At 30.5% G+C, this 22,329-nt stretch overlaps 3 protein-coding genes across 5 annotated transcripts; 2 read left to right on the top strand and 1 right to left on the bottom strand.

Annotated features, from left to right (window-relative positions):
- Positions 1–346: 346 nt before the first annotated feature.
- LOC107939808 (probable carboxylesterase 17) lies at positions 347–1,796 on the bottom strand. The gene has a single exon (XM_016873195.2). The coding sequence runs from the start codon at positions 1,725–1,727 to the stop codon at positions 636–638; it is 1,092 nt and encodes a 363-aa protein (XP_016728684.1). The 5' UTR covers positions 1,728–1,796; the 3' UTR covers positions 347–635.
- A 7,356-nt stretch (positions 1,797–9,152) lies between these two features.
- Positions 9,153–9,992, top strand: LOC107922120 (uncharacterized). Its single transcript, XM_016851970.2, has one exon. The coding sequence runs from the start codon at positions 9,153–9,155 to the stop codon at positions 9,990–9,992; it is 840 nt and encodes a 279-aa protein (XP_016707459.2).
- A 3,728-nt stretch (positions 9,993–13,720) lies between these two features.
- Positions 13,721–20,853, top strand: LOC107935566 (uncharacterized). Of its 3 annotated transcripts, none has more exons than XM_016868194.2 (11): positions 13,721–14,965; positions 15,032–15,137; positions 16,018–16,031; positions 17,362–17,580; positions 18,219–18,290; positions 19,055–19,144; positions 19,859–19,897; positions 19,974–20,078; positions 20,152–20,317; positions 20,413–20,522; positions 20,590–20,853. In XM_016868194.2, the coding sequence occupies exons 1-11, from the start codon at positions 14,732–14,734 to the stop codon at positions 20,674–20,676; spliced, it is 1,242 nt and encodes a 413-aa protein (XP_016723683.1). In that variant the 5' UTR covers positions 13,721–14,731; the 3' UTR covers positions 20,677–20,853. The 3 variants fall into 3 exon arrangements, with proteins under 3 accessions (XP_016723683.1, XP_016723696.1, XP_016723689.1); XM_016868200.2 differs by having other exon boundaries at positions 14,633–14,965; positions 15,043–15,137; XM_016868207.2 differs by lacking the exon at positions 16,018–16,031 and having other exon boundaries at positions 14,632–14,965.
- The last annotated feature ends 1,476 nt before the right edge of the window (positions 20,854–22,329 follow it).

Below are 22,329 nucleotides of genomic sequence, written 5' to 3' on the forward strand. Positions count from 1 at the left end.
TTATAAATTAAATTTAATAACTTAATTAAATGATTATATTTTATTTTTAGATATAATAATAAAAATAGTTAAGATTAACATATACTAAACCTTGATTTAATATATTAAAATTTTATATAAATTAATACTAGCCCGTACAAGATAATATTGGTCGAAATGTACTAAAATTCTAACCGAAACAAAATATAAATCATTTTATATCAATTTAAGATAAAAACTATGTATTAGATAATACAATCGAATTAAATTAAATTTATTTTTTTTATTCATAAAATTAAATTATTATTTTTGATAGATTAGTGAGATTGGAATTATGATTATTATGCAAAGGGTTAAAAGCTCAATTGTCGGCGGCCTTAGACTTCTTTGTACTAAATGTGTATTTTGATTGAGTTTCACTAACATGTAGTTTTTGATTGTGAGGGAAAAAAGGATTACAAGGTTTCAATATGTATATCACTTGAGTACAGACAAGAGCTTAAACCAAACGAGTAGCATCTAGTTTTATTTACTAAATACTAGTGTTATGTATGTATGTATGTATGTATGTATGTACCCATTCTTCCGTTAACTAGAATTTACTTTACTCGACACCTGGCAATGTCAACAGCAACTGCTATAGAATATCAGTGAGATCATTGTTTAATGAAAGCCTTAAGATGGGACATCATTTCCTGTGTCCGAATTTGAGAAAACTGGGAATTATGCAGAATTTGAAATGCATGCCCCACACCTTCATACATCCTTGTTTCCACCCATTTCCCAGAACTGGCCAATGCATTGCAGAATTCAAGGTTCCTATCTTTCAGTATATCCTTCTCTGATATGCACACCATTGCAGCAGGAAGTTTCAGTTCCCTCAATGTAGTAGCACCTTCAGCTAAAGGGTTGCACCATGGATGATCACGGTCTGCACCTAACGGCAGCGATAATCGCCAATAGGTATCGAAAACTGATAGACTGAGTGCTGAGTTAGCTGGTTGTGTGGCGTGCATTTCAGATATGGTTCTTTCCTCTCCTCCGAAAAATGGTTGAATCAAGATTATACCCTTTAGAATCAAAGGCTTGATGCTGGAACCAGATATTCCATAGGATCTGATGGCCACATTGTAAGCTATATTAGCACCGGCACTATCGCCTGCTAGGAACAAACTAGAGAACCGGCATTGGTTTAACCACCATTTGTGTTCATTAGCCCCATTCCGAGCTTCTTGTTTCACCCACATAAGAGTGTTGATCCCATCATCATACGCGGCAGGAAGACGGTTTTCTGGAGCTAGACGATAGTTGAGAGATAAGACTATGCAACCAGCTTTGGAAGCAAGTGCAGCCAGGAACTCATGGTAACATCTCCAACTTGCTGAGCCAACACAGAATCCACCCCCATGGAAGTAGACAAGTAAAGGCATCTTGCTGGAGTAGCTTGGGACATAGATACGTGTCCACAAATTGGTGAATTTCTCAATAGCAACATCTTTAGATACCACACCATTTGTGACCATGCAAGGGGCGGAAGGGATGATCGGTGGCCTCTCAACGTGCCCGTCTCCATAAACTCTGATGAGCCCTGCAATCTCTTCAACTACAACGCCATGATTCTTCCTGCCTCCCTGAACATTTAGTCTAGGATTAAAGGAAATGGCTGCCATTCTTTTTGATCTCATTAAATATGAAATTAGAATTGTCTTTGGTAGTAATGGTTGTGACTTGAAAGTACTTTGAGGCATCCCTATATAGCGTTAGAAAAGTTGGGTACTGAACTCATCAATGAGGTATACCGTCACACAGATTCTCGATCGTTTTTCTAGAACTTTTATTTCTTAAAATGCAAAAGAAAAAGCTACAGCTTTTAGTTCATCGAAAGTGAATTAAGAATCAGTTCTATCCATAAACTTTGCATCAATGCTTGACCAAACAAAACCGACCATAATAACAAAACATACATCATAGCATTGTTTGATTCTCCCCGTGTGAACTAAAGTATACATATAAGCTCATGAACTGCAAGCTTACACCATGCAAATGGGCATCAAGCAGATAGTTATTATGTTAAACTTATGACAGTTTCAGTATATTGATGTTGAATTAATGTCATTCAAACCTTACGCTAAGTCAATGGTATAAAGTTTTAATTGTCATAATTGTATGGAAAGCTTGTGCAGTCGATCCAAAATGGTGTGCTCTTGTCCTGATTAGGCTAAACTGTGAGCAAATTAACACAAGATATTCCCACACGTTTATCAAGAAAAAGAAAAAAGGCTGGAGAAGTGGGAGAGAATTTTAAAGATTTTGTTCTTGTACTTGCTATATAGAATATTAGGCGTCATTTTTGTTCACATAAGCATTTCGGTGCTACCATGCATACTGTTGGCTTCATTGATGCATTAGGATTAAAGAGTGTTACAGACTTGCAGTATAGCTGGATAAGCCTATTTTTACCTATAACCCTTTTTAAACTTTAAAATTAGAGGAAAATATGTACTCAAGTGTGCTCAAACCTGTCTTTTTAATTGTTACAATAACAACAGTATCAACTGAGTTATTTTATATGGATGATAAGTCACCATTGGTCCCCTTGCTATCAAGTCAATTTCATGCATGCTTTTATAAAAGTAGAGCTGTTGTGAATCTTATAGAGATAAAAAGGATAAAAAGAAGTCAGAAACATTTTAGACCAGCTGTTTGTCCAAGTGTCAGCATACTATGTTACTCATCGGTTAGGAGCATTGGATACGATCAGATTTTTATAAGTTTTTCATGTATTTAGAGTATCCTGGATTTTATCCGGAAAAGATAGAAGACTTGCAGAGATTTAGGCGATATGCATCAACTAAGAGCAAACATGGAGACCAAAGGCATAATTATTATTATTAAATGGAGAGAAAAGATGATATCAGGATTGCTCCTAAAGATTGCAAGATTCTGTTGGTCCCATGAAGATCTGGAAAGATATCATATGAAAAATGTAGGAAGCCTGAAGTACAAACTGTAAATCCGAATCACTGGACTCAGTCAAATATTCAACTTTATGAAATTTCCAGGGAAAAATTACAGGTCCCATTCACTTCACTTGAGGAGGATAAAAGTTTAGATTCTTTTCATCCATGAATTCCACCAGAAATTTATGTTTCTTGCCCATGGATATGGATATGAAAATGGGGTTCGCAATCTTCATTCTCTAATGGTGCTCTCCTTTTTGACTACCATGATTCATTTGTGTGAAAGAAAAAAAGAGAGGTGGCTTCTTATGTATATTTCCCAGTAATTTAAAGAACTCCTTGTTAACATCATGATGATGGATATTTCATAACATTCATTCCCACCAATCCTAATAACATAAAAATAAAAATAAAAAATTAAAGTCTTGGTTTTATGAAATCGATATAAAAATTATTATTCAAATTCAGATCTCAATTGTCCAAACTAATTTTGGACATATTTTTTAACAATTTTATATATTTTTAATTTTTTTATTAAAGATTAAGTTTTTTTATATTATTATTATTATTATTATTATTTTGAAATAAAAATATAATATATATAATCTGTTATTAATATTATAAATTTAAATAATAATTAATGAACGTCCAAACTCTGATAGTATTTCTCAATACAATTGTTAACAAGGAGTTCTTTAAATTCCTGGAAAACATACGTGAGAATCCAGCTCTCTGTTTTTTTCTTTCACACAAATGGATCATGGTAGTAAAAAAGGAGAGCAAGAATAAAGATCGCAAACCCTAAATCTATTTGATGTCTGTATTATATTGTTTTAAAATATTGTATATATTAATATTTATTAAATGATTAAAAGTTTTTTACACAACAAATAGTTAAATTTATGTCAAAAATTAACATGCATGATATATATATGAAATGTAAAATTTTATTTGTTGGATTGTTAAAATATTAGTACAAGAATATATGAAAGAGTGTAAAACTATCTTATTTATGGTTTATTTATCAATTGGGTTATTTTATTTAATTCCAAAATCAATTTTTATTTATTTAATTTTGCATTACTTTAATCCCTTTTATTTATTTTACGTTGTAAGAGTTGTGGGTGCTTGGATTGTGAGAAATTTGAACACTACTGTCAAACTAATCTTTATGGGAATGACTCTACCTCCTCTATTATAAAATTTATATTTTGCTTTTAGGGGTAGGATTTATTTTTACTGGATTTGACATCCATCAAAGTATAAGATAAGTGAACCCCTCCTCATATATGTAATACTACTGTACAACATGATTTTTTTTTTATTATTTTGGAAATAATAATGAAGGTAATGACAATTGTACAGGGACCTCATATTGATTTTGACCAAAATTAATTCATCCTGTAGCTATCTCAAATAAAACAAAGTAATCATGGTTTTGTTTCATACAATTTTAAAAAATAAAATATTTTCATTTAATAAGATATTATTGAATTATAAACACCAACAAATTAGATAAAACTTTAGCATTTAATTTTATTAAAATAATATCTTTTATTAAAGATACATTCCAAATAAGATTGATTGGTGTTAGAATAAAAGATGAGGATTTATATTGCTTGGAGTATAGATTGATCTTTGTTTTCATTAGATTTTATTTCTCTGTTGTGAAGTTCAGGATTCTACTTCTCCATAAATAATACAAATAAATTTATCCAAATTTTGTATATTTAAAAGATGAAAGTTAAGATTATATTTATAAAATAAAATAAATTTTAAAAATATTATATTAATTCAGGGAATATAATTTTTTGTGTTATTGAGTTTTTTTTTCTTTTGGATAAATTGAATTTTTTTAAAAAAAAAAAGAAATGTAACAACATAATTTTCGTCGGTGTCGAAAAAATCAATTTCAAGATTGAATGTATTAAGTCGAGTTGCCCCAAAAATTTAACCCAGAATTTCATAAGTCAAATATAAGATCAAAAAATGAAATTAGCTAGTAATTAAATACAGTGACCAAATTGCAAGGTGAATTAAATGAAGAGATTTAATTAAAACTTAAGGTGCAATATTACCAAGGGCTATAAGGCAATTTAACCATGATAAAGATTGTATTAGTGACAAGCATTGATCCATGAATCCCATCAATTTTCTCATGAATAAACATTAGCCACTGATGATGAAACCATTTGTTGGTCTGATGGTTAGAGTACTCACCACTTTAGGTGTGACTTGAGTTTCAGTCTCACTAGTCACGTTGCTATTAAGGCTTTGTCCTTTTCTTGTAATTCACCAAAAATATATATATTAAATGATGATAATCCATGATAGTTTAGAGGAGGAGATGAGAACTTGGAGAGATATTAGTGTTTATTTATAGTAGAATGTCCCTGCAATATATTTACGAAATCAGATTTTGATTCAATCGGCGAAATCAAGAGATACAATAATTTCATATATTAGGGTTTGGAGGGATCAAATTGAATAAATGAATAACATGCCCAAAAATATAGTTTGATGTATTTTAAGACTTTAATATTTATTAGAAGTAGAATTTTATTTCATTTATATTTTTTATGTTTATAAATATAGAATTTGAAGAAACATTGTAAACATCTCTTGTTTTTACTCTATCTATTCTTTTATTTCATAACAATTTTAAATTTGATAAAATTTAAATTATTAAAATCTAATGTTTTAATAATTAAAATTTTTAAAAGAAATTATCATTATATTTTCAATTAAAATTTTTAATAATTATATTTTTTATATTTTCTATGTCCGTTTTTATGGTATATACTCAAGGTTCATGGTTATCTCTCTTAACAATATTGTTTCTAAGATTTGAACCTATATTATTTTCCTAAAAGTACAATATGTCTTAACAGTGCAGTACCCAACACTTAATAATGATTTTTAAGAGATAATAATAATTTTAACATATTTATGATAATTTTAAATATTAAATTATAATTTTAAGAGATAATAATAAATTTAATATATTTATGATTTTAATAATTTTAAAATCATTATCATCTCTTAAAATTATAATTACCCACCACTAACTCTATAAATACTATCTAGAACTTTTTTCATCTTATTACAAATTTCATTTTAAAATGTGTATTTTTTTTCTACTTGTACCTTATATTTTGAAATTGTGATAAAAAAATTTCCCTCTAATTACCCTGTTCTAGTATGTAAACTTATAGGATACCAAAACCAAATTTAAAACACCAAAAGCACATACCCAAAGCACCTCCAAACATGCTAGGCATAAACATGTCACAATAACATACAAATTCAGCCATCATGCTAGCTTGCTTAGCAATCAAGTCATCAAGCATCCTTATGCATAACCATCATACATTTATTTCTTACATTAATCATGGTGATATATATATATAACATATTCAAAATGTTAAAAACTCATTCTTAGCTTAAGTTAGATCACCAAATGCAAACTAAAAAATGTTAGCATGTGAGACTCCATTTACTCCTACTAATTTAGGTAGATGTAAATTCATATAAACTTTAATCAGATTGAGATGAGAGTTTTAGATGCTATCAAAATATTTTGATCTAAATGGAACCTACTCATCACCTCTGCACAAAAACAAACATATTCACACATTGAGCATTGAAATCTCAATGATACTAAAATAATTTGAATTCAAAATGTAACTATGATAAAATAATAAGCATAACAACAAAAAATTATAACATATCATTAAATAAAAATTGCAATATAAAATAAAATTCACAAGATTTAATGTTTTCTTATGAACGGCCCCAAGACTCTTAGTTTACAACTTTTGCATGATCAATCAAACACTTTGTATTTCTCATTTTCATTAACATGTAAATTGGTTCTCTTTCTTTAAATCAAAAATATTTCACTTTCAGATTTTATTATCGTATATCATAATACATTTTTGTCCCTATTAACCAATTTTGGACTCAAGATTGGATATACAGATTATTACATCGATTTACACTCACGATCTCCAAATCTTTTAGAGGTAGTGATACGTTCTCGGACCTCGGAGCTCTAGAGAACTATCGAATAATATGTAAACGACATACGTTCCTGATCCTAGGGTTCTAAAAAACTACTAAGTAAGATGTTTCCAACATTAAAGTAATTTTATATAACAAATTCTACGGCGTATCAATTATACTTAAAACTCTATTTGATACCATTTAACAGGACATTGTCATTATCTTTTATCATCAAATTATATGCGAACACAATGTGTATTATAATATCAAATTTACCAATACATATATATTTATTCCACGTTATGTCATTCATAATTAAGTCATTAAAAATAATTATACTTTCATTCCATTAAATATCACTTTCAATTCTTAAGCTTGCTTAATTATAATTTCACAATTCATTTTTAATATATTAATCTTATACATACTATTCATAACACCATAATAATGTTAATGTATATACTTACTTAACAAGTTACCATTTATGCTCAATATCAACATGGCACAAATCTCATTTATGTCAACCTTTATTACTGAAGATTTCACATGTTAAATTACTTAATAATTTTGTGTAATGCATGCAAATTATGCTAGCACAAAATGAATTCTTTTTTTTTAGCCTATGAAATTCAGTTTTGTCTTTAACTTTATTCAATAATCTAAATATGAAAATGAAATTAGTAATACATTAAATATAGAATTTGTTGAAACAAAGTATAAATATATTTTTCTCAACTTTACCTTTTTGTACCCTAATATCTGATTTTCATATCTTCCATTACAATCTAAATCCAACTTTATACATAAACTCTAGAGGTTCACATCATTTTCTCACTAATTTCCAAGCTTCAACAATAGCCACATTAACCAATCTTAAATCAAACCTTATTCCTACTCTAAATATTATGGTTCCACTCATTCCACTCTCTACTCTCCAGCATTCAACAATGGTAACAACAATGGTAACTTTATGAAATTCTAATAATTTCATGATCTATGGAATGGGTTATAATAATCTAATATCATAAACTAGGAATTTACCAAAAAATAAATGAAAAAGCTTACCAATGCTAAGTATAGCTCACGGCAATAGGAGAAAAACCATGAAATTTTCTTCTTTTCTGTCTTTGTTGCCGTGAAGAAGAAGATGGAATGGTCCACTAAGTTCTTTCATCTTTTGCCTTATAATATCTAATTTTCATTAATTAATTAAAGTAAAATTATCTTATCTAATGGTGGATAATTAAACATGAAAAAGATAGTGGGAATTAATCGCAATCATCAATACAAGCAACTAACAATGTTTTAGTTATGGTTTGTTAGAAATCAAACCAACTTTCCAAAGTCAAAAATTGCAACCAAAGAGTTTGTATCCAAATTGGCTTCTACCTCATACATCTTGGTTTTCAAATTGAATACAACTTTGCAAATTGGATAAAGCTTATCATGTTGGAAACTTTATGAAAAATCAAGATGGTAGCAACATTGAAAAGTTCTACAAGGCAAGGCATGTACAATGGATAAGCATTATCATTTATGATACACTTAAGGGATAAGCAATCATTAAGGTAACTAGACTATGTCTATATATATGTATATATAGTTTATGTGTTGTGAGTGTTGAAAAAAATTAGTGAGTTTGAAAAAAAAAAGTGTTGTGAGTATAGAAAGAAAAACTAGCAGCAGCTAGTATAGAGAGAAAAAATAAAAGAGTGTTTGTATTGTATTTTGTATTGTGTTTATTTGTGTGTAATAAAATTAGCATTTGAGTTTTTTTTATTACGCTTCCAACAAGTGGCATCCGAGCTAGGTTCGTGTTGACGTCGCAATGGGAAACATGATTCAACTGCAGATCCCGAAATTAACAATGACAAATTATGACAACTGGAGCATCTAGATGAGGGCTTTGCTCGATTCTTAAGATTGTTAGGACGTTGTCGAAGAAGGATATGTCGAGCCCGAAAATGCAGCTACCGAAGCGGCTTTGACAAATGAAGAAAAAAGAGCATTGAAAAAAGCTCATAAAAAGGATAAGAGGGCGTTGTTTTTTTATTTTTCAAGGTGTTGATGAATCAACCTTTGAAAAAAATTTCAGATACGAAGACATCAAACAAAGCATGGGGAATTTTGTAAAAATCCCTTCAAGGAGCGGAAAAGGCTAAAAAGGTACGCTTACAAACCCTTAGAGCCGAATTTGAGACGCTGAAAATGAAACCGTTGGAAAGTGTTGATGATTATGTTATTCGGGTGAAAGCGGTGGTAAATGAAATGAAAAGAAATGGAGAAACACTTGATGATGTCAGAGTAATGGAAAAAAAATTGCGGTCATTGACACGCAAATTTGATTATGTGGTGGTTGCCATTGAAGAGTCAAAAGATTTATCACAAACATCAATCGACGAACTTGTGGGCTCCCTCCAAGCCCATGAGCATAAAATGAAGCTAAATGATGATACTGGAAATTCGAACCAAGTCTTGCAAAGCAAGTTGTTCTTCAACGAAAGTGGAGCTAGGGATAATTTTGGACAAGGTACGAGCAATCGTGGAGGATACCATGGAGGATATAGAGGCAAAAATAGAGGTGGACGAGGAAATCAATCATATGGTAAAGTCCAAACAAGTGACGAATATCAAACATCAAGTCGTGGACAAGGAGCTCGAGGCCAAGGTCGAGACAGAGGTAGATTTCAACTAGGAAATAAATCTCAGGTACAATGTTATAATTGCAATAAATATGGCCATTATAGTTACGAGTGTAGATCAAATTCCAAGATGGATGAGAGAAATCATGTAGCAGCAGCTAAAGAAGAAGAAAACGTGGAATCTAATGTATTCCTCACTTATAAAGAAAGTGACAAATCAAGAAAAAATATTTGGTATCTTGATAATTACACCAACAATCACATGTGTAGCCGAAAAGACTTATTTTTAGAGTTGGATGAGAATATTCATGGACAAGTAACGTTTGGAGATGAATCGCATGCCATGGTCAAAGGCAAAGGCAAAGTCACTATTACACAAAAGAATGGAGAAAAGAAGTTCATTTAAGATGTTTATTACGTACCAGCTTTGAAAAGCAACATCATCAGCCTTAGACAGCTTCTAGAAAAAGGATATGAAGTACATATGAAGGATTTCATGCTCGCCTTAAAAAATAAGAGTGGTGAATTAATTGCCCAAGTTGATATGACGCGTATCCATCTGTTTACTATTGACATTGAATCTGGAGAGGTGAAATGTATGAAGAATACAATTAAAGATGAATCATGGTTGTGGCATTTAAGGTTCAGGCATCTTGGATTTTCCGGTCTGAAGCTATTGTCAAAAGAAAATTTGGTGAATGGGTTGCTAAAAATTAATCCTCCTGATCAACTGTGTGAAGCCTGCATTAAGGGAAAACAACACATACAGAGTTTTGAAGCGGGAAAAACTCGACGAGCTAGGAGACCATTGGAGATCGTGCACTCCGATATAGCAGGTCCTTTTGATATACCATCATTTGGTGGAAACAGGTACTATGTTACTTTTATTGATGATTTTAGTAAAAAAAGTTGGATATATCTTCTTAAAACAAAATCAGAAGCACTTGACATGTTTATTGAGTTCAAAGCCATGGTAGAAAAATAGAGTGGACATTTCATTAAGATACTTAGAACTGATAGAGATGGTGAGTATACTTCAAAGCTATTTGAAAGCTTCTGCAAGAAAGACGGAATTATTCTCCAGTTAACAACTGCGTACACGCCACAACAAAATGGAATCACTGAAAGAAAGAACCGTACTATTCTTGATATGGCAAGAAGCATGGTTAAAGGTAAGCATTTACCAAGAATTTTCTAGGCTGAAGCTGTTCAATGTGCTGTTTATTTGTTGAACCGGTGTCCAATAAAAAGCATGAAATACAAGACGCCAAATGAAGCTTGGAGCAATCAAAAGCCAGAAGTCAGACATCTCAAGATTTTTGGATGCATTGCATATGCTAATGTTCCTGACCAGAAGAGAAAGAAGCTTGACGATAAAGGAGTAAAATGTATTTTCATTGGTTATGAAAAGAGAAGTAAGGCATATAGGTTATACAACCCTCTTACCAAGAAAGTTATTATTTCAAGAGACGATGAATTCGATGAAGCTGATTATTAGAGATGGAGTGAAGAAGAAAAGAAAATTTAAGGATTATTTTTCAGTGATGACAAAGACGATGACATCATTAATCAAGAACAAGGCGACGATCAAAGCCTTCCTCCAAGTCCTGTTGCAACAACTCCTACAACATCATCATCACCAACCAGCAGCAATACCAGCAACTCAGAGGAAGCACCTGCAAGAATGCGTAGTTTACGCGATGTTTATGAGGTTATAGAACCCATAGAAACAATAATTGATTATTCATTATTCTATTTGATGACAGAATGTGATCCAATAATATATGAAGATGCAATTAAAGACGTCAAATGGAAGAAGGCAATAGATGAAGAAATTGCAGCAATAAGAAGAAATGACACATGGGAGCTAACAAGTTTACCAGAAGGACATAGTCCAATTGGAGTTAAATGGGTGTACAAGACGAAGACCAAAAAAGAAAGAAATATGGAGAAATACAAAGCAAGACTAGTTGCAAAAGGCTACAAGCAAAGATATGGTGTAAACTATGATGAAGTATTTGCTCCAGTCACCAGAATTGATACTATAAGGCTTCTTATGGCAGTTGTAGCACAAAATAAATGGAAAATTTATTAGATGAACGTGAAGTCAGCATTCCTTAATGGCTACATGGAAGAAGAAGTCTACATTGAACAACCACCTAGATATTGCAAACAAGGACAAGAAGGCAAAGTTTATCGCTTGAAGAAAGCTTTATATGGACTAAAGCAGGCTCCGAGAGCATGGAACAAAAGAATAGATGAATACTTTCAGAAGAACGAGTTCATGAAAAGTCCATACGAGCATCTCTATATACAAAGAAAAATGAAGTTGGTGACATCATGATCGTGTGCTTATATGTGGATGATATGATTTTCACAGGAAACAATCCAGGTATGTTCAATGACTTTAAGAAAACTATGACTAAAGAATTTGAAATGACAGATATAGGTGAAATGTCATACTTTCTTGGAGTTGAAGTGAAACAAATGAAAGATGGAATATTTGTGTCTCAAAAGAAGTATGCAGAACAAATTTTAAGAAAATTCAATATGAAATATTGCAAGCCAGCAGCCACGCCAGCAGAACCAAGCATGAAATTAAGTGTTGATTCATTCAGAGAGCCAGTAAATCCAACGTTGTTTAAAAGTATCATTGGAAGTTTAAGGTACTTGACTATCACACGGCCAGACATCATGTACACAGTGGGAATAGTTAGCAGATACATAGAGAAGCCAAAACAAAATCACCTGATTGCAGCAAAGAGAATTTTGAGATACATCAAAGGTACGATGGATCAGGGTTTATTTTATACATACTCACAAAGTTCAAAATTGGTTGATTATTCAGATAGTGATTATGGTGGTGACTTGGATGATCGCAAAAGTACATCCGGATATTTATTCTATATTAGCTCCGCATCATTTTCATGGTCATCGAAAAAGCAACAAACAGTAGCCCTTTTAACATGTGAAGCAGAATACATGGCTGTTGCAACATGCACGTGTCAAGCAATTTGGTTGAAGAATATTTTGGGTGAATTATCTATTATACAAGAAGGTCCAATTACAATTTATGTTGACAACAAGCGCACAATATCTCTTGCAAAGAATTCAGTGTCTCATAGTTGAAGCAAGCATATCGATACAAAGTATCATTTTATTCGAGAGCAAGTGAAAAATAAAAATATGGAGTTTGTTTACTACAGAACAGAAGATCAACTGGCAGACATTTTTACGAAGCCATTGAAAGCGGACATATTCCATAAACTCAAAGAAAAGCTTGGAATGAAAAGTTCGGTTTGAGGGGGAGTGTTAGAAATCAAACCAACTTTTCAAAGTCAAAAATTGCAACCAAAGAGTTTGTATCTAAATTGGCTTCTACCTCATACATCTTGATTTTCAAATTGAATACAACTTTGCAAATTGGATAAAGCTTATCATGTTGGAAACTTCATGAAAAATCAAGATGATAGCAACATTGAAAAGTTCTACAAGGCAAGGCATGTACAATGGATAAGCATTATCATTTATGATATACTTAAGGGATAAGTAATCATTAAGGTAACTAGACTATGTCGGGATAAGTAATCATTAAGGTAACTAGACTATGTCTATATATATGTATGTATAGTTTATGTGTTGTGAGTGTTGAAAAAAAATAGTAACTTTGAGAAAAAAAAAGTGTTGTGAGTATAGAAAGAAAAACTAGCAATAGCTAGTATAGAGAGAAAAAATAAAAGAGTGTTTGTATTGTATATTGTATTGTGTTTATTTGTGTGTAATAAAATTAGTATTTTAGTTTTTTTTATTACGCTTCCAACATGGTTTAATAGCATTTAAGGACTTTGGTTAATGACCCATTTAATCCATCAATTCTAGTCTCCTTGCAATGTAGTCCTTATACCTTACTTATTATTGACCAACCTTCCAAACTAGTCCTTGTACTTTTCTTAATAATTTATCTAATTTATTTGCTTAATAATTCTAATCTCTAATTCCATAATTGTCGCATAAACTCCTCGATAAAATTTTCAGACTAACTCGACTTAAGAAATTTGGTTTTGAAACAATACTTTCTGATACCATCGAAAATTAAATCGTTACACTACTTTTGTTAAATGATATCAAAGTTGATGTCATAGCAGTCATTAGCATGGTTCTAAACCATTCATCTTCTGATTTTGCTTCTTGAACCTTTGGTTGATGATTGCAGGCTTTTATGGGGATCATTCCAAAATAATCATCTGTATGTGTGGATGCTTTAACTCGAAAAGAAAGCAACCTTTATGTGCTTACTAGCTTTTATCTAGATAATTCTACTAGAGATTATGTTTCTAATTCCACTATGCCAAACTTTATGTCTTTCCTCGTTAAAGCCGATAGAGCTGAAATATTCTATGTTTCGTACTGTTATTTGATCTATGACGTGCTCTTTATGACCAGAAAAGAAACCCACTAATGGGGTTGTCGACTCGATTGGTAAAGGTTTTAGGGCTGAGATTTGCCTAGTTAATTGGTATTGCAACCCGTCTCGTGCTCTCTCATGCTTGCTAGAGAGATGTTCTTGTAACTCAATCTAAAGAAAATGTTATTTCAGACTTTAAACTTTTTTAATTAATCTGATATTAGCAATTACAAAATTGAACTCCATTGTTGGCTCATTGATCAGGCTGTTTACCCCACAACCCACATCGTAGGTTGGAGTTGAAGGGATTATCCTTTTTATGCAGTGTGCGTTGACAATAATTTGCTCCGGCTAATGATGTGTCGTAAAAAAAACAATTAGAAAATTAAAAGAAAAGAGAAAAAGTTGGAAAGTTGATGAGTGGCAGCGCTAGTGCAGGGCACATGAGGGAATGGGAATATTAGGAAAGTTTGGAAATTAGGGGGTTAAGAAGGTATGAACAAAATAGAAGGTGTGGAACATAAGATGACAAAAAGACAAAACATACATGAGTTCACGGGTTTGGTTTGTTCATCATCTAAAAGGGTAAAAAGTAGAAACATAAAAAAATAATAATAAAAGTTGAGAAAAAGTTCACGGGTTCCCATTTGCATTGATTTCATCTTCCCCACCTTGCCCAACAACTGCTTCACTTCATCGATCCAACCTCCAACTCCTCCATTTTGGAAAGCTTCATCATCATGTCTCGTGGTTGTAGTTATTGGATCCAGAGGCTGTTAATGGTGGCCTGGTTGTTGAGTTGGAAGAAGTGGCTATCCGATATAGATATTGGGGCGGCGGCGGCAGCACCAAACGTCAAACCGCAAGGCAACATCTCCAAAGTAGAAGACGCTCAAAACTACCATATTTACTATGGTCAGACTTTCAAAGTCATTAAGAATGGCATTGATGGCAAGAGTTATCTTCTCATCCAGGTACCTCCATCATCTCTTCTTTTTTCCTTTATTTCTGATATCCATTTCTGAAATTTTAATATATAGAGTGATACAAGGATGGCTGGAAGGACAAAATATTGCACACCAAGGATTAAGTCATTTGTCATCCCACTCTCTAACTTTTCAGTCGATACCACCACCAGTTTTCCAGGTATTGCCGCCGTTTAAAATTGGGTTAAAGTGTAAATTTCACATTATAGATAAATATTGAATTTTGTCACTATACATTATTTTGAAGGTTAGTATATCATTTGTTATCTAAATTTGGCTCAAATATTTAATTTAGTATCTAAATTTTTTTGTCTCAATTTTGGTATTCGAGTTTAGTTTTAATATTTGATTTAGTACCCAAATCAAACAACATAATGTGGTCTAATAAATATTTGATCTGTATGTTTTTATAAAAAAAACATAAGTACTTAATTAAGACAAAGGAAAAACTCATGTACTAAATTGATCGTTGAAGTCCATTTAGGTATTTGTATGAGATAAAGAAAACTCAAGTATCTATTTGAAAAAAAAATTCAAGTGCCAAACTGAACATTGAAGTCAAAATTAGGTGCCAAATTAAGACAAAAAAATTTAAATATCAAATCGAATATTAAAATCAAACTCAAATACTAAATAGTATATTAACCCTTATTCTGATTGATATTTATCATTATATTTTGAAAAAATAAATAAATTTATCACTCAACTTTTATATATTTTAATTTTACTACTAAATTTTTAAATTTTATTAAATTTTTCTACTAACTTTAATTTTGTAAATTAAAATTTAAAACTAAATATTAATTTTGGTGGAAAAAGAAAAAATATTTCTAACAATAATTTAACTTAATAAATTAAGTTAGAATTTTTAATGAAAATTTTGATAGTTAGAAAGGTAAATGAGTAATTATATTAATGGTATTGTTGTACTATTTATTGTCATCAATTAGTTTTAACATGTATCATTATTAATTTCATTCCCAATATTTATAGCTAACAAATTTTTCTCATGTGCCTTATCTTATGTTCTCGGCTTCCAGTTTCCTTTTTTGAGGTAAGAACCAAAACCAATATAATTTGCTATATGTGTATACATGGTTGATATATACTTTTTATACGTAATTCAATTTTTTTAAAATATTTATTTACTAGAACAATCATTATTAAAATTATTGAAATAAGTATATCATTTAATTACATTTAATTGTAATAAATAATTGAATTAGGCTAATGTTGACGAGATCCTTCTTCATCAACCGACATGCTCCCTCTTCCCTAGATTTGATCATGGATTTCATTATCTATTCAAGCTTAAAGGTTCATTTAAAAAACAAGAGGATTTTAATAAAAATATAAGTCTGAAAAATAAGTTTAGACAAAAAATAAGGTTTGTTTTCTAAACGAATCAAGCTTTGAGTAGGATTTTTTGACACGAGTTCGGCTTGAATTAGCTTAAACTTTCTTTTATGCTATTATTGTGCTGCCATTTTGCTATTAGATTGCTAATATTTTGTTATTATTATTTGTATATTGCATAACTCTTGTTTTATTGTTCATTTTGCTACTATTTTAGATGCATTTGTTTACTAAGTTACAACTATGTTAGTGTTATATAAGTATAAAGTTTTTTTAATGTATTTTCAATTTGTTTAATGCTTTTAGTGTACTTGATATATTATATTTTTAAATTTGTTTTTATATAAAAATAATATAAAAAAATTAATATGGACAAGTTGGGTCAAGGTCAAATTTAACATTTTTAATCTGAGTTGAATTTAGTATTTGGATAGAATTTTTAAGTTCGGGTTTAAAAAATAGGCCTAAAATTTTACATTAATCAAGTCTGAATTCGGCCGGACTCATCTCATGATTAAGTCTATTCTTCCCCCACCCTAAACAAATGAATACAACATTGGCGCCATTGTTATAAAACAACAGTTATATGGAGGGCAAACGTTATTAACAGAGTTTGAATTTTGGTTGCTAAGTGTGAACAAAAGATCTGCTATTCTAAATTTGTATGCACGAGTCCTATAAAAAACACAATTTATATATGAATTGTGTTGTCTCTCTTTTTTTTTATATATTTTATATTAGTTTTACGGTTTAAGTTTAGATTTTATAGCTGCTTTTTTTTAAAATATTGTATCTAAAATTTAAAATTATATTTTTCTTAAAAATGTAATGTACCTTACCATTATACTTAACACTTATTGAGTCAATTATGTAATTTTAAATATATATATTATCCACTTTTATAATTTATTTATTGGATTTATTTTATAAATTTTGTAATTAAATAAATATATATAGTGGTTGAAAGTGAATATTGAAAACTGTAATGAGAAATAAGGAGAAGAAAATAATTAAAGTTAGGAATGCAGCTATTGGGAGTAGTGGGAAGCATGAAAGGGATGACATCAAACACGGTGGCCTCTGAATGTGTACTGAAAATGGTTGAAGGAGGAGAAATAAGTTTGATCAACGCAAGTGAGCCTCAACAGCTCGCACCATTTGTCGCACATTTTGTTTCTAACCTTGATCTATATCAAGCTTGCAATTTCGCTAACTTTGCCGCTACTGGAGAGGACTCTCCTTTACAGGTTCTTTTTTAAATATCAATAATTTTATATACAAGTTGATATATTCTTGATGAGTATTTTTCTCTATCTTCTTTAAATGGCAAGGTTGTATATTTATATGATATGGTTATTATTTATTAATGTGATATTTTAGGTAAGTTTCATACATGCCAACTCGTATTCTACACTAAACTTAATACGTGTTTATACGATGGGGGTTCCCCTATATAGTAACATGTGAACCCATATCGCACGATTCCATGGGCGATCTCGCGTGTGATCTTATGGGAGAGTGTAAATTCCTCTCTTGCAAACACTTAGTGTCATGCGAGCTCAGTGTGTGAACCATCTAGAATCCAACCCGGACTCATTCGGGTTATGGATAGATAATAGTATCGTAACAATTCTCAATGGATCACAAAATATCACTAGTTAATAATATTTTATTTTATTTTATTTTTAAAATTATTTATTAATTTATTGATGATGTATTTTAATACGAATTACTATTTGGGTATTTTATATTATTTTTTAAAACTCAATTATGAATTTATTTTAAGGGTTTTTTTTTATCTTTTTACATGCATTTAAAACTACTCCACATTATTTTTTTATAAATTTATTATATATATATTTTACTTATAATTGATGTGACACAGAGGGCAGAATGGATCAAGTTCTTGGGGGCTTTTGCAAATTTGGAGAAGAGAGCAAATCAAGTCTACAAAGCGGTCAGTATTTATTTTCATCTCATAAAACAAATATGTCATTCTGAAACTTTTCAATTTATTATTATTTTTATGGGTAAATATTTGTTTTATTTATCTTAAATATATAATTTTCAACTTTAAAATAAATAAAATTAATGTTGATCAGTCTCATTATATATTCTAATTATATTTATTCCTTTTTATACAATTTCTAAAATTATTTATAGTTCCTCCTAAACCCATAAATAAAAGGATAATGTACTTCAGTGCACTCGAACGTACCCGCGTCTTTTTACATTGACAATAATATTCATCCCAATCGAACTAAGATTCAATCAAAAAAATAAGTAAAATTAATAAAAGGTGCATGTAAAGTTTATTTTATTTACAAATTGTTATAGAATATTTTTTTAGTATATGAAGATAAAAAAAATTAATGCAAATTCTTTTACAGAAAATTTTAATGCAAAGTTTATCCAAGGTAGTGAAAATCTAAAATTTTAAGGTAAGGTAATATATAAGTTTTATTTGTTTAATAAATACCGAAGTGTTTTAAAGAAATTAAACTTATTATTTATTTAATATATAAAAATATTAATAAATGGATTATTATTTTTCACTATGAATATTGACGTGTCTTTTTTATTATATTTTAATATTTTATAAGTTTTAACATTACTTGTGAACTGATTATACGAAAATGTCTGTAAAGATACAGTAATTAAGGCATAATAATGAATGATATTGTTTTAGATTGACCCTTGCTATTTTAATTATTGTTTCAGGTAAAGGACAACTATTTATGCTTAACTAAAGTTCCAGAGGCCAAGGAAAAAGCATTCAAACCAATAGTGGCATGGATGGAATACCAGAATGTAGGTAGCTGAACCAGTGGCCACACATTCATATGCTTGATTTCATCCCTAAATCCAAGTATACGTAGGGTGAGTAAAATTCGATTTGATTCGAGAAAAATTTAAATTTTGAGTTAATCGAATCAAGTTATTTGAATTATTCGATTCGAGTTAAATTTTACGACTCGAATAATTTGAATAACAAATTAGTGTAAATACCCATTTGGTCCCTATCAATTTTGAAAAGGAGCAAATTAGTCTTTCACTCAACAAAAATTAAAAAAAATTCAAAATAATTTTTAAAGTTCCAAAATTTATATTTTTAAAAATTATAAAATTTAAAAAGAATTTAAAGAATATATAAAGAAATTTAAAATTTTTCTAAAATAATAATTTGGGACCTAAATAAGTTAATTAATGATTCAAGTTTATTATACTAATTTTTTTGGAGGCTTTGAAAAAGTTCACATATATAGGGTTTCAAATTTATTTGCTTTAACATGAAATTAATTATGATGTAACAATATTTTAATTTGACATGTTGAATTTTTTAATTTAACTCTATTCAAAAAAAATTTCAAATCAAAGTAGGATGATAAAATAATACTCGTCAAATCGGTTAACTCAAAATTTTTTCACTCGATTTGATCGAAAACTCACTTCCACATACATGTATGGTTTTTTTATCAAAAGTTAGAATCTGAAAATAACCGAGTTATTGTAAAATAAATGCAGGGCATATGGTCTTTCACAAAGGAATTATACAAGTTAAAGGTATTAAATAAATTGAAAATAATTTTGTTAGTTAGATTATTGTGTAATATTTAAATTTAATTTAAGGTGAAAACAGTATGTAGAAGATGCAGGAGGAGAAAATGTGGACGCCTCCATTAACAAGATTACATACAATATCTCCAACCCTGATGATATTGAAGATTTGCATGCTATTCTATGTGTAAGTTATGTTTTTGTTTATAAATGTTTTTTTTTTAAAAAATCATTAACAACTTTATTAATATTTATTTCAGACAGTGGATGTTGTAATAGATGAAACATACAGTTGGGATGCAATTGGATACAATACCACTACCTTCCTCCAAAACATAAACATTGAAGATCATTCATGTTTTGGATTTCTTACTAACCAAAGCATCTGGAGATACGATAAGAGAATCTATAAATTAACAACTCTTGGTAATGATTTTTTATTTATCTTTTCTTTTGTTATTTATTTATTTATATAACAATAATTATTTCACTCTTTTTTTTACATAAAAAAATGATTAAAGATTGGTTTGATGGTGCTGTCTCTCAACCCCAACTGGTATTAGCTGATCTTATTGAGATTTTGTTCCCTACTGGAAACTATAACACCACTCACTTCAGAAATCTTGCCAAGGTACAATCTTTATTTATTTATTCATGTATTTCCATTTATGAGCTTAATACATATATCTAATGTTTAGGGAGAAGGTGTTGTAAGCATTGAGCCCAACATGTGCCAAAGGGATATGTCTACACCATTGGATCCCACGATTCTACCTTGCCCGTGATTTCTTTGTTTTATAATCAATTTTGGTCTCTCTTTTTAATGGTTCTGCTAATATATTTGATCTGTTGGGACCTCAATACGAAAGGCTTAGATTTAAATAAATTAGTGTTTGAATTATGACCAGAAAAACAAACATGAGTTTAGCTATAAATTTCATCACTGTTTGGTATTTTCTTTACATTAATTTTTGGTTGCCCAGTTATTTTAAGTTTATGGTAGACTTCTTTTCCAGACACTTATTAAGAGAATAATTAGATATCATCCAAATTTACAACAGTTTTTTCTTTTGTAATCATTATAAATACCTTGGTAATGATAACTCGTTGATTGTAATTACAGAAAACGTTGCTTCTCTTTATGGTATCGGTTTTGAGATGTACCGTTTAAACATCATTCTTTTCGATTCTTACCATGGCTATCCAATCACCGTCGTCGTCGTCATATTCTTTTTCCCTGTCCTCATTAGAGCACAATCAAGCTTACTTCCTCAAATTATCTTCTCTGGAAAACACAATTTATTTATTGTTCCTTTGTGAGAAAGAATTGGTTCATCACATTGATGGCTCCAACTCTCCCCCTAAATATCTTGATAATACTCCAAACCCAGAAAAACAATTTGGTATGTTAAGGATCAAACTATGTTATGTTGGATCCTTAGCTCTGTTTCTGAAACTGTTCTCTCTCAAGTTGTTGGTGTCACCATAGCCTACGTTACTTGGTCTTGGTGGAAGACTTCCATGCTTCAGGATCAAAAACTCAAGTTCTCACTATAAAAAATGTTCTTTATGCTTTGTCATGAGACTATGACTCTATAGTCACCTACATGGATCATGCCAAACTTCTTGTACTTGATGCTTCGATCTTTGAGGATGATCTTATTGATCATATCTTGCATGATCTTGGCTCAGATTACAAACCCTTTACACGCAATATTGAAGCAAGGTTAACTTGTAACATCCCTCACTTGAAATGAATCGATACATCACGAGCAAGGGATGTCACATTTGAACACTAAGACTACTTAACTCGAGCATCAATCACAAATTTTTGCTTTAACGTAAATAGACTCTTTTGAAGTTTTTCAAGTCATTTCTAGACTTTCTTTAAAGTTTGGTTACAAACGGGGACCATTCAAGGATTATTTGGGATTAAAACAGGGTAAACAAGATCAATGTCGCGACACTGGGAAATGGGTGTCGTGACACTAACTGATGTTGCGACACTAAGCTTTTGATGTCGTGACACCAAGGGCAAATTACTCTAGTTACATGTCCAATGTTGCAAACTGAGGACAAATTACCCAAAACATGTCTGAAACATCTACATATGTCAAATTATCATTCAAAACCTTCATATAACACATGAGTATATCCATCTAAGGAAGATTATCCCAAGGTACAAAATGATATCAAGCATGCATGACATATTTTTGGACCACTTAGTTACTTTACAACAAATATTCATATGGTTCTAATCCTATGTACATGCCACTCTATTACCAAAATCTAAGTTCCATACACTTCAATCTTTGCTTGATGATGAGATGAGGATGAGGATAGCCACTTCAAAAGATGTCTTCAAAACGATTTTTACCTACGCATTCAAAAAACTCGTTAAGCTTTGTACTTAGAATTCTAACTTACCTTTTTAATCA

The sequence above is a fragment of the Gossypium hirsutum genome, chromosome A12 (assembly GCF_007990345.1).
Source record: "Gossypium hirsutum isolate 1008001.06 chromosome A12, Gossypium_hirsutum_v2.1, whole genome shotgun sequence".
In the NCBI taxonomy this organism is placed as follows: Eukaryota; Viridiplantae; Streptophyta; class Magnoliopsida; order Malvales; family Malvaceae; genus Gossypium; species Gossypium hirsutum.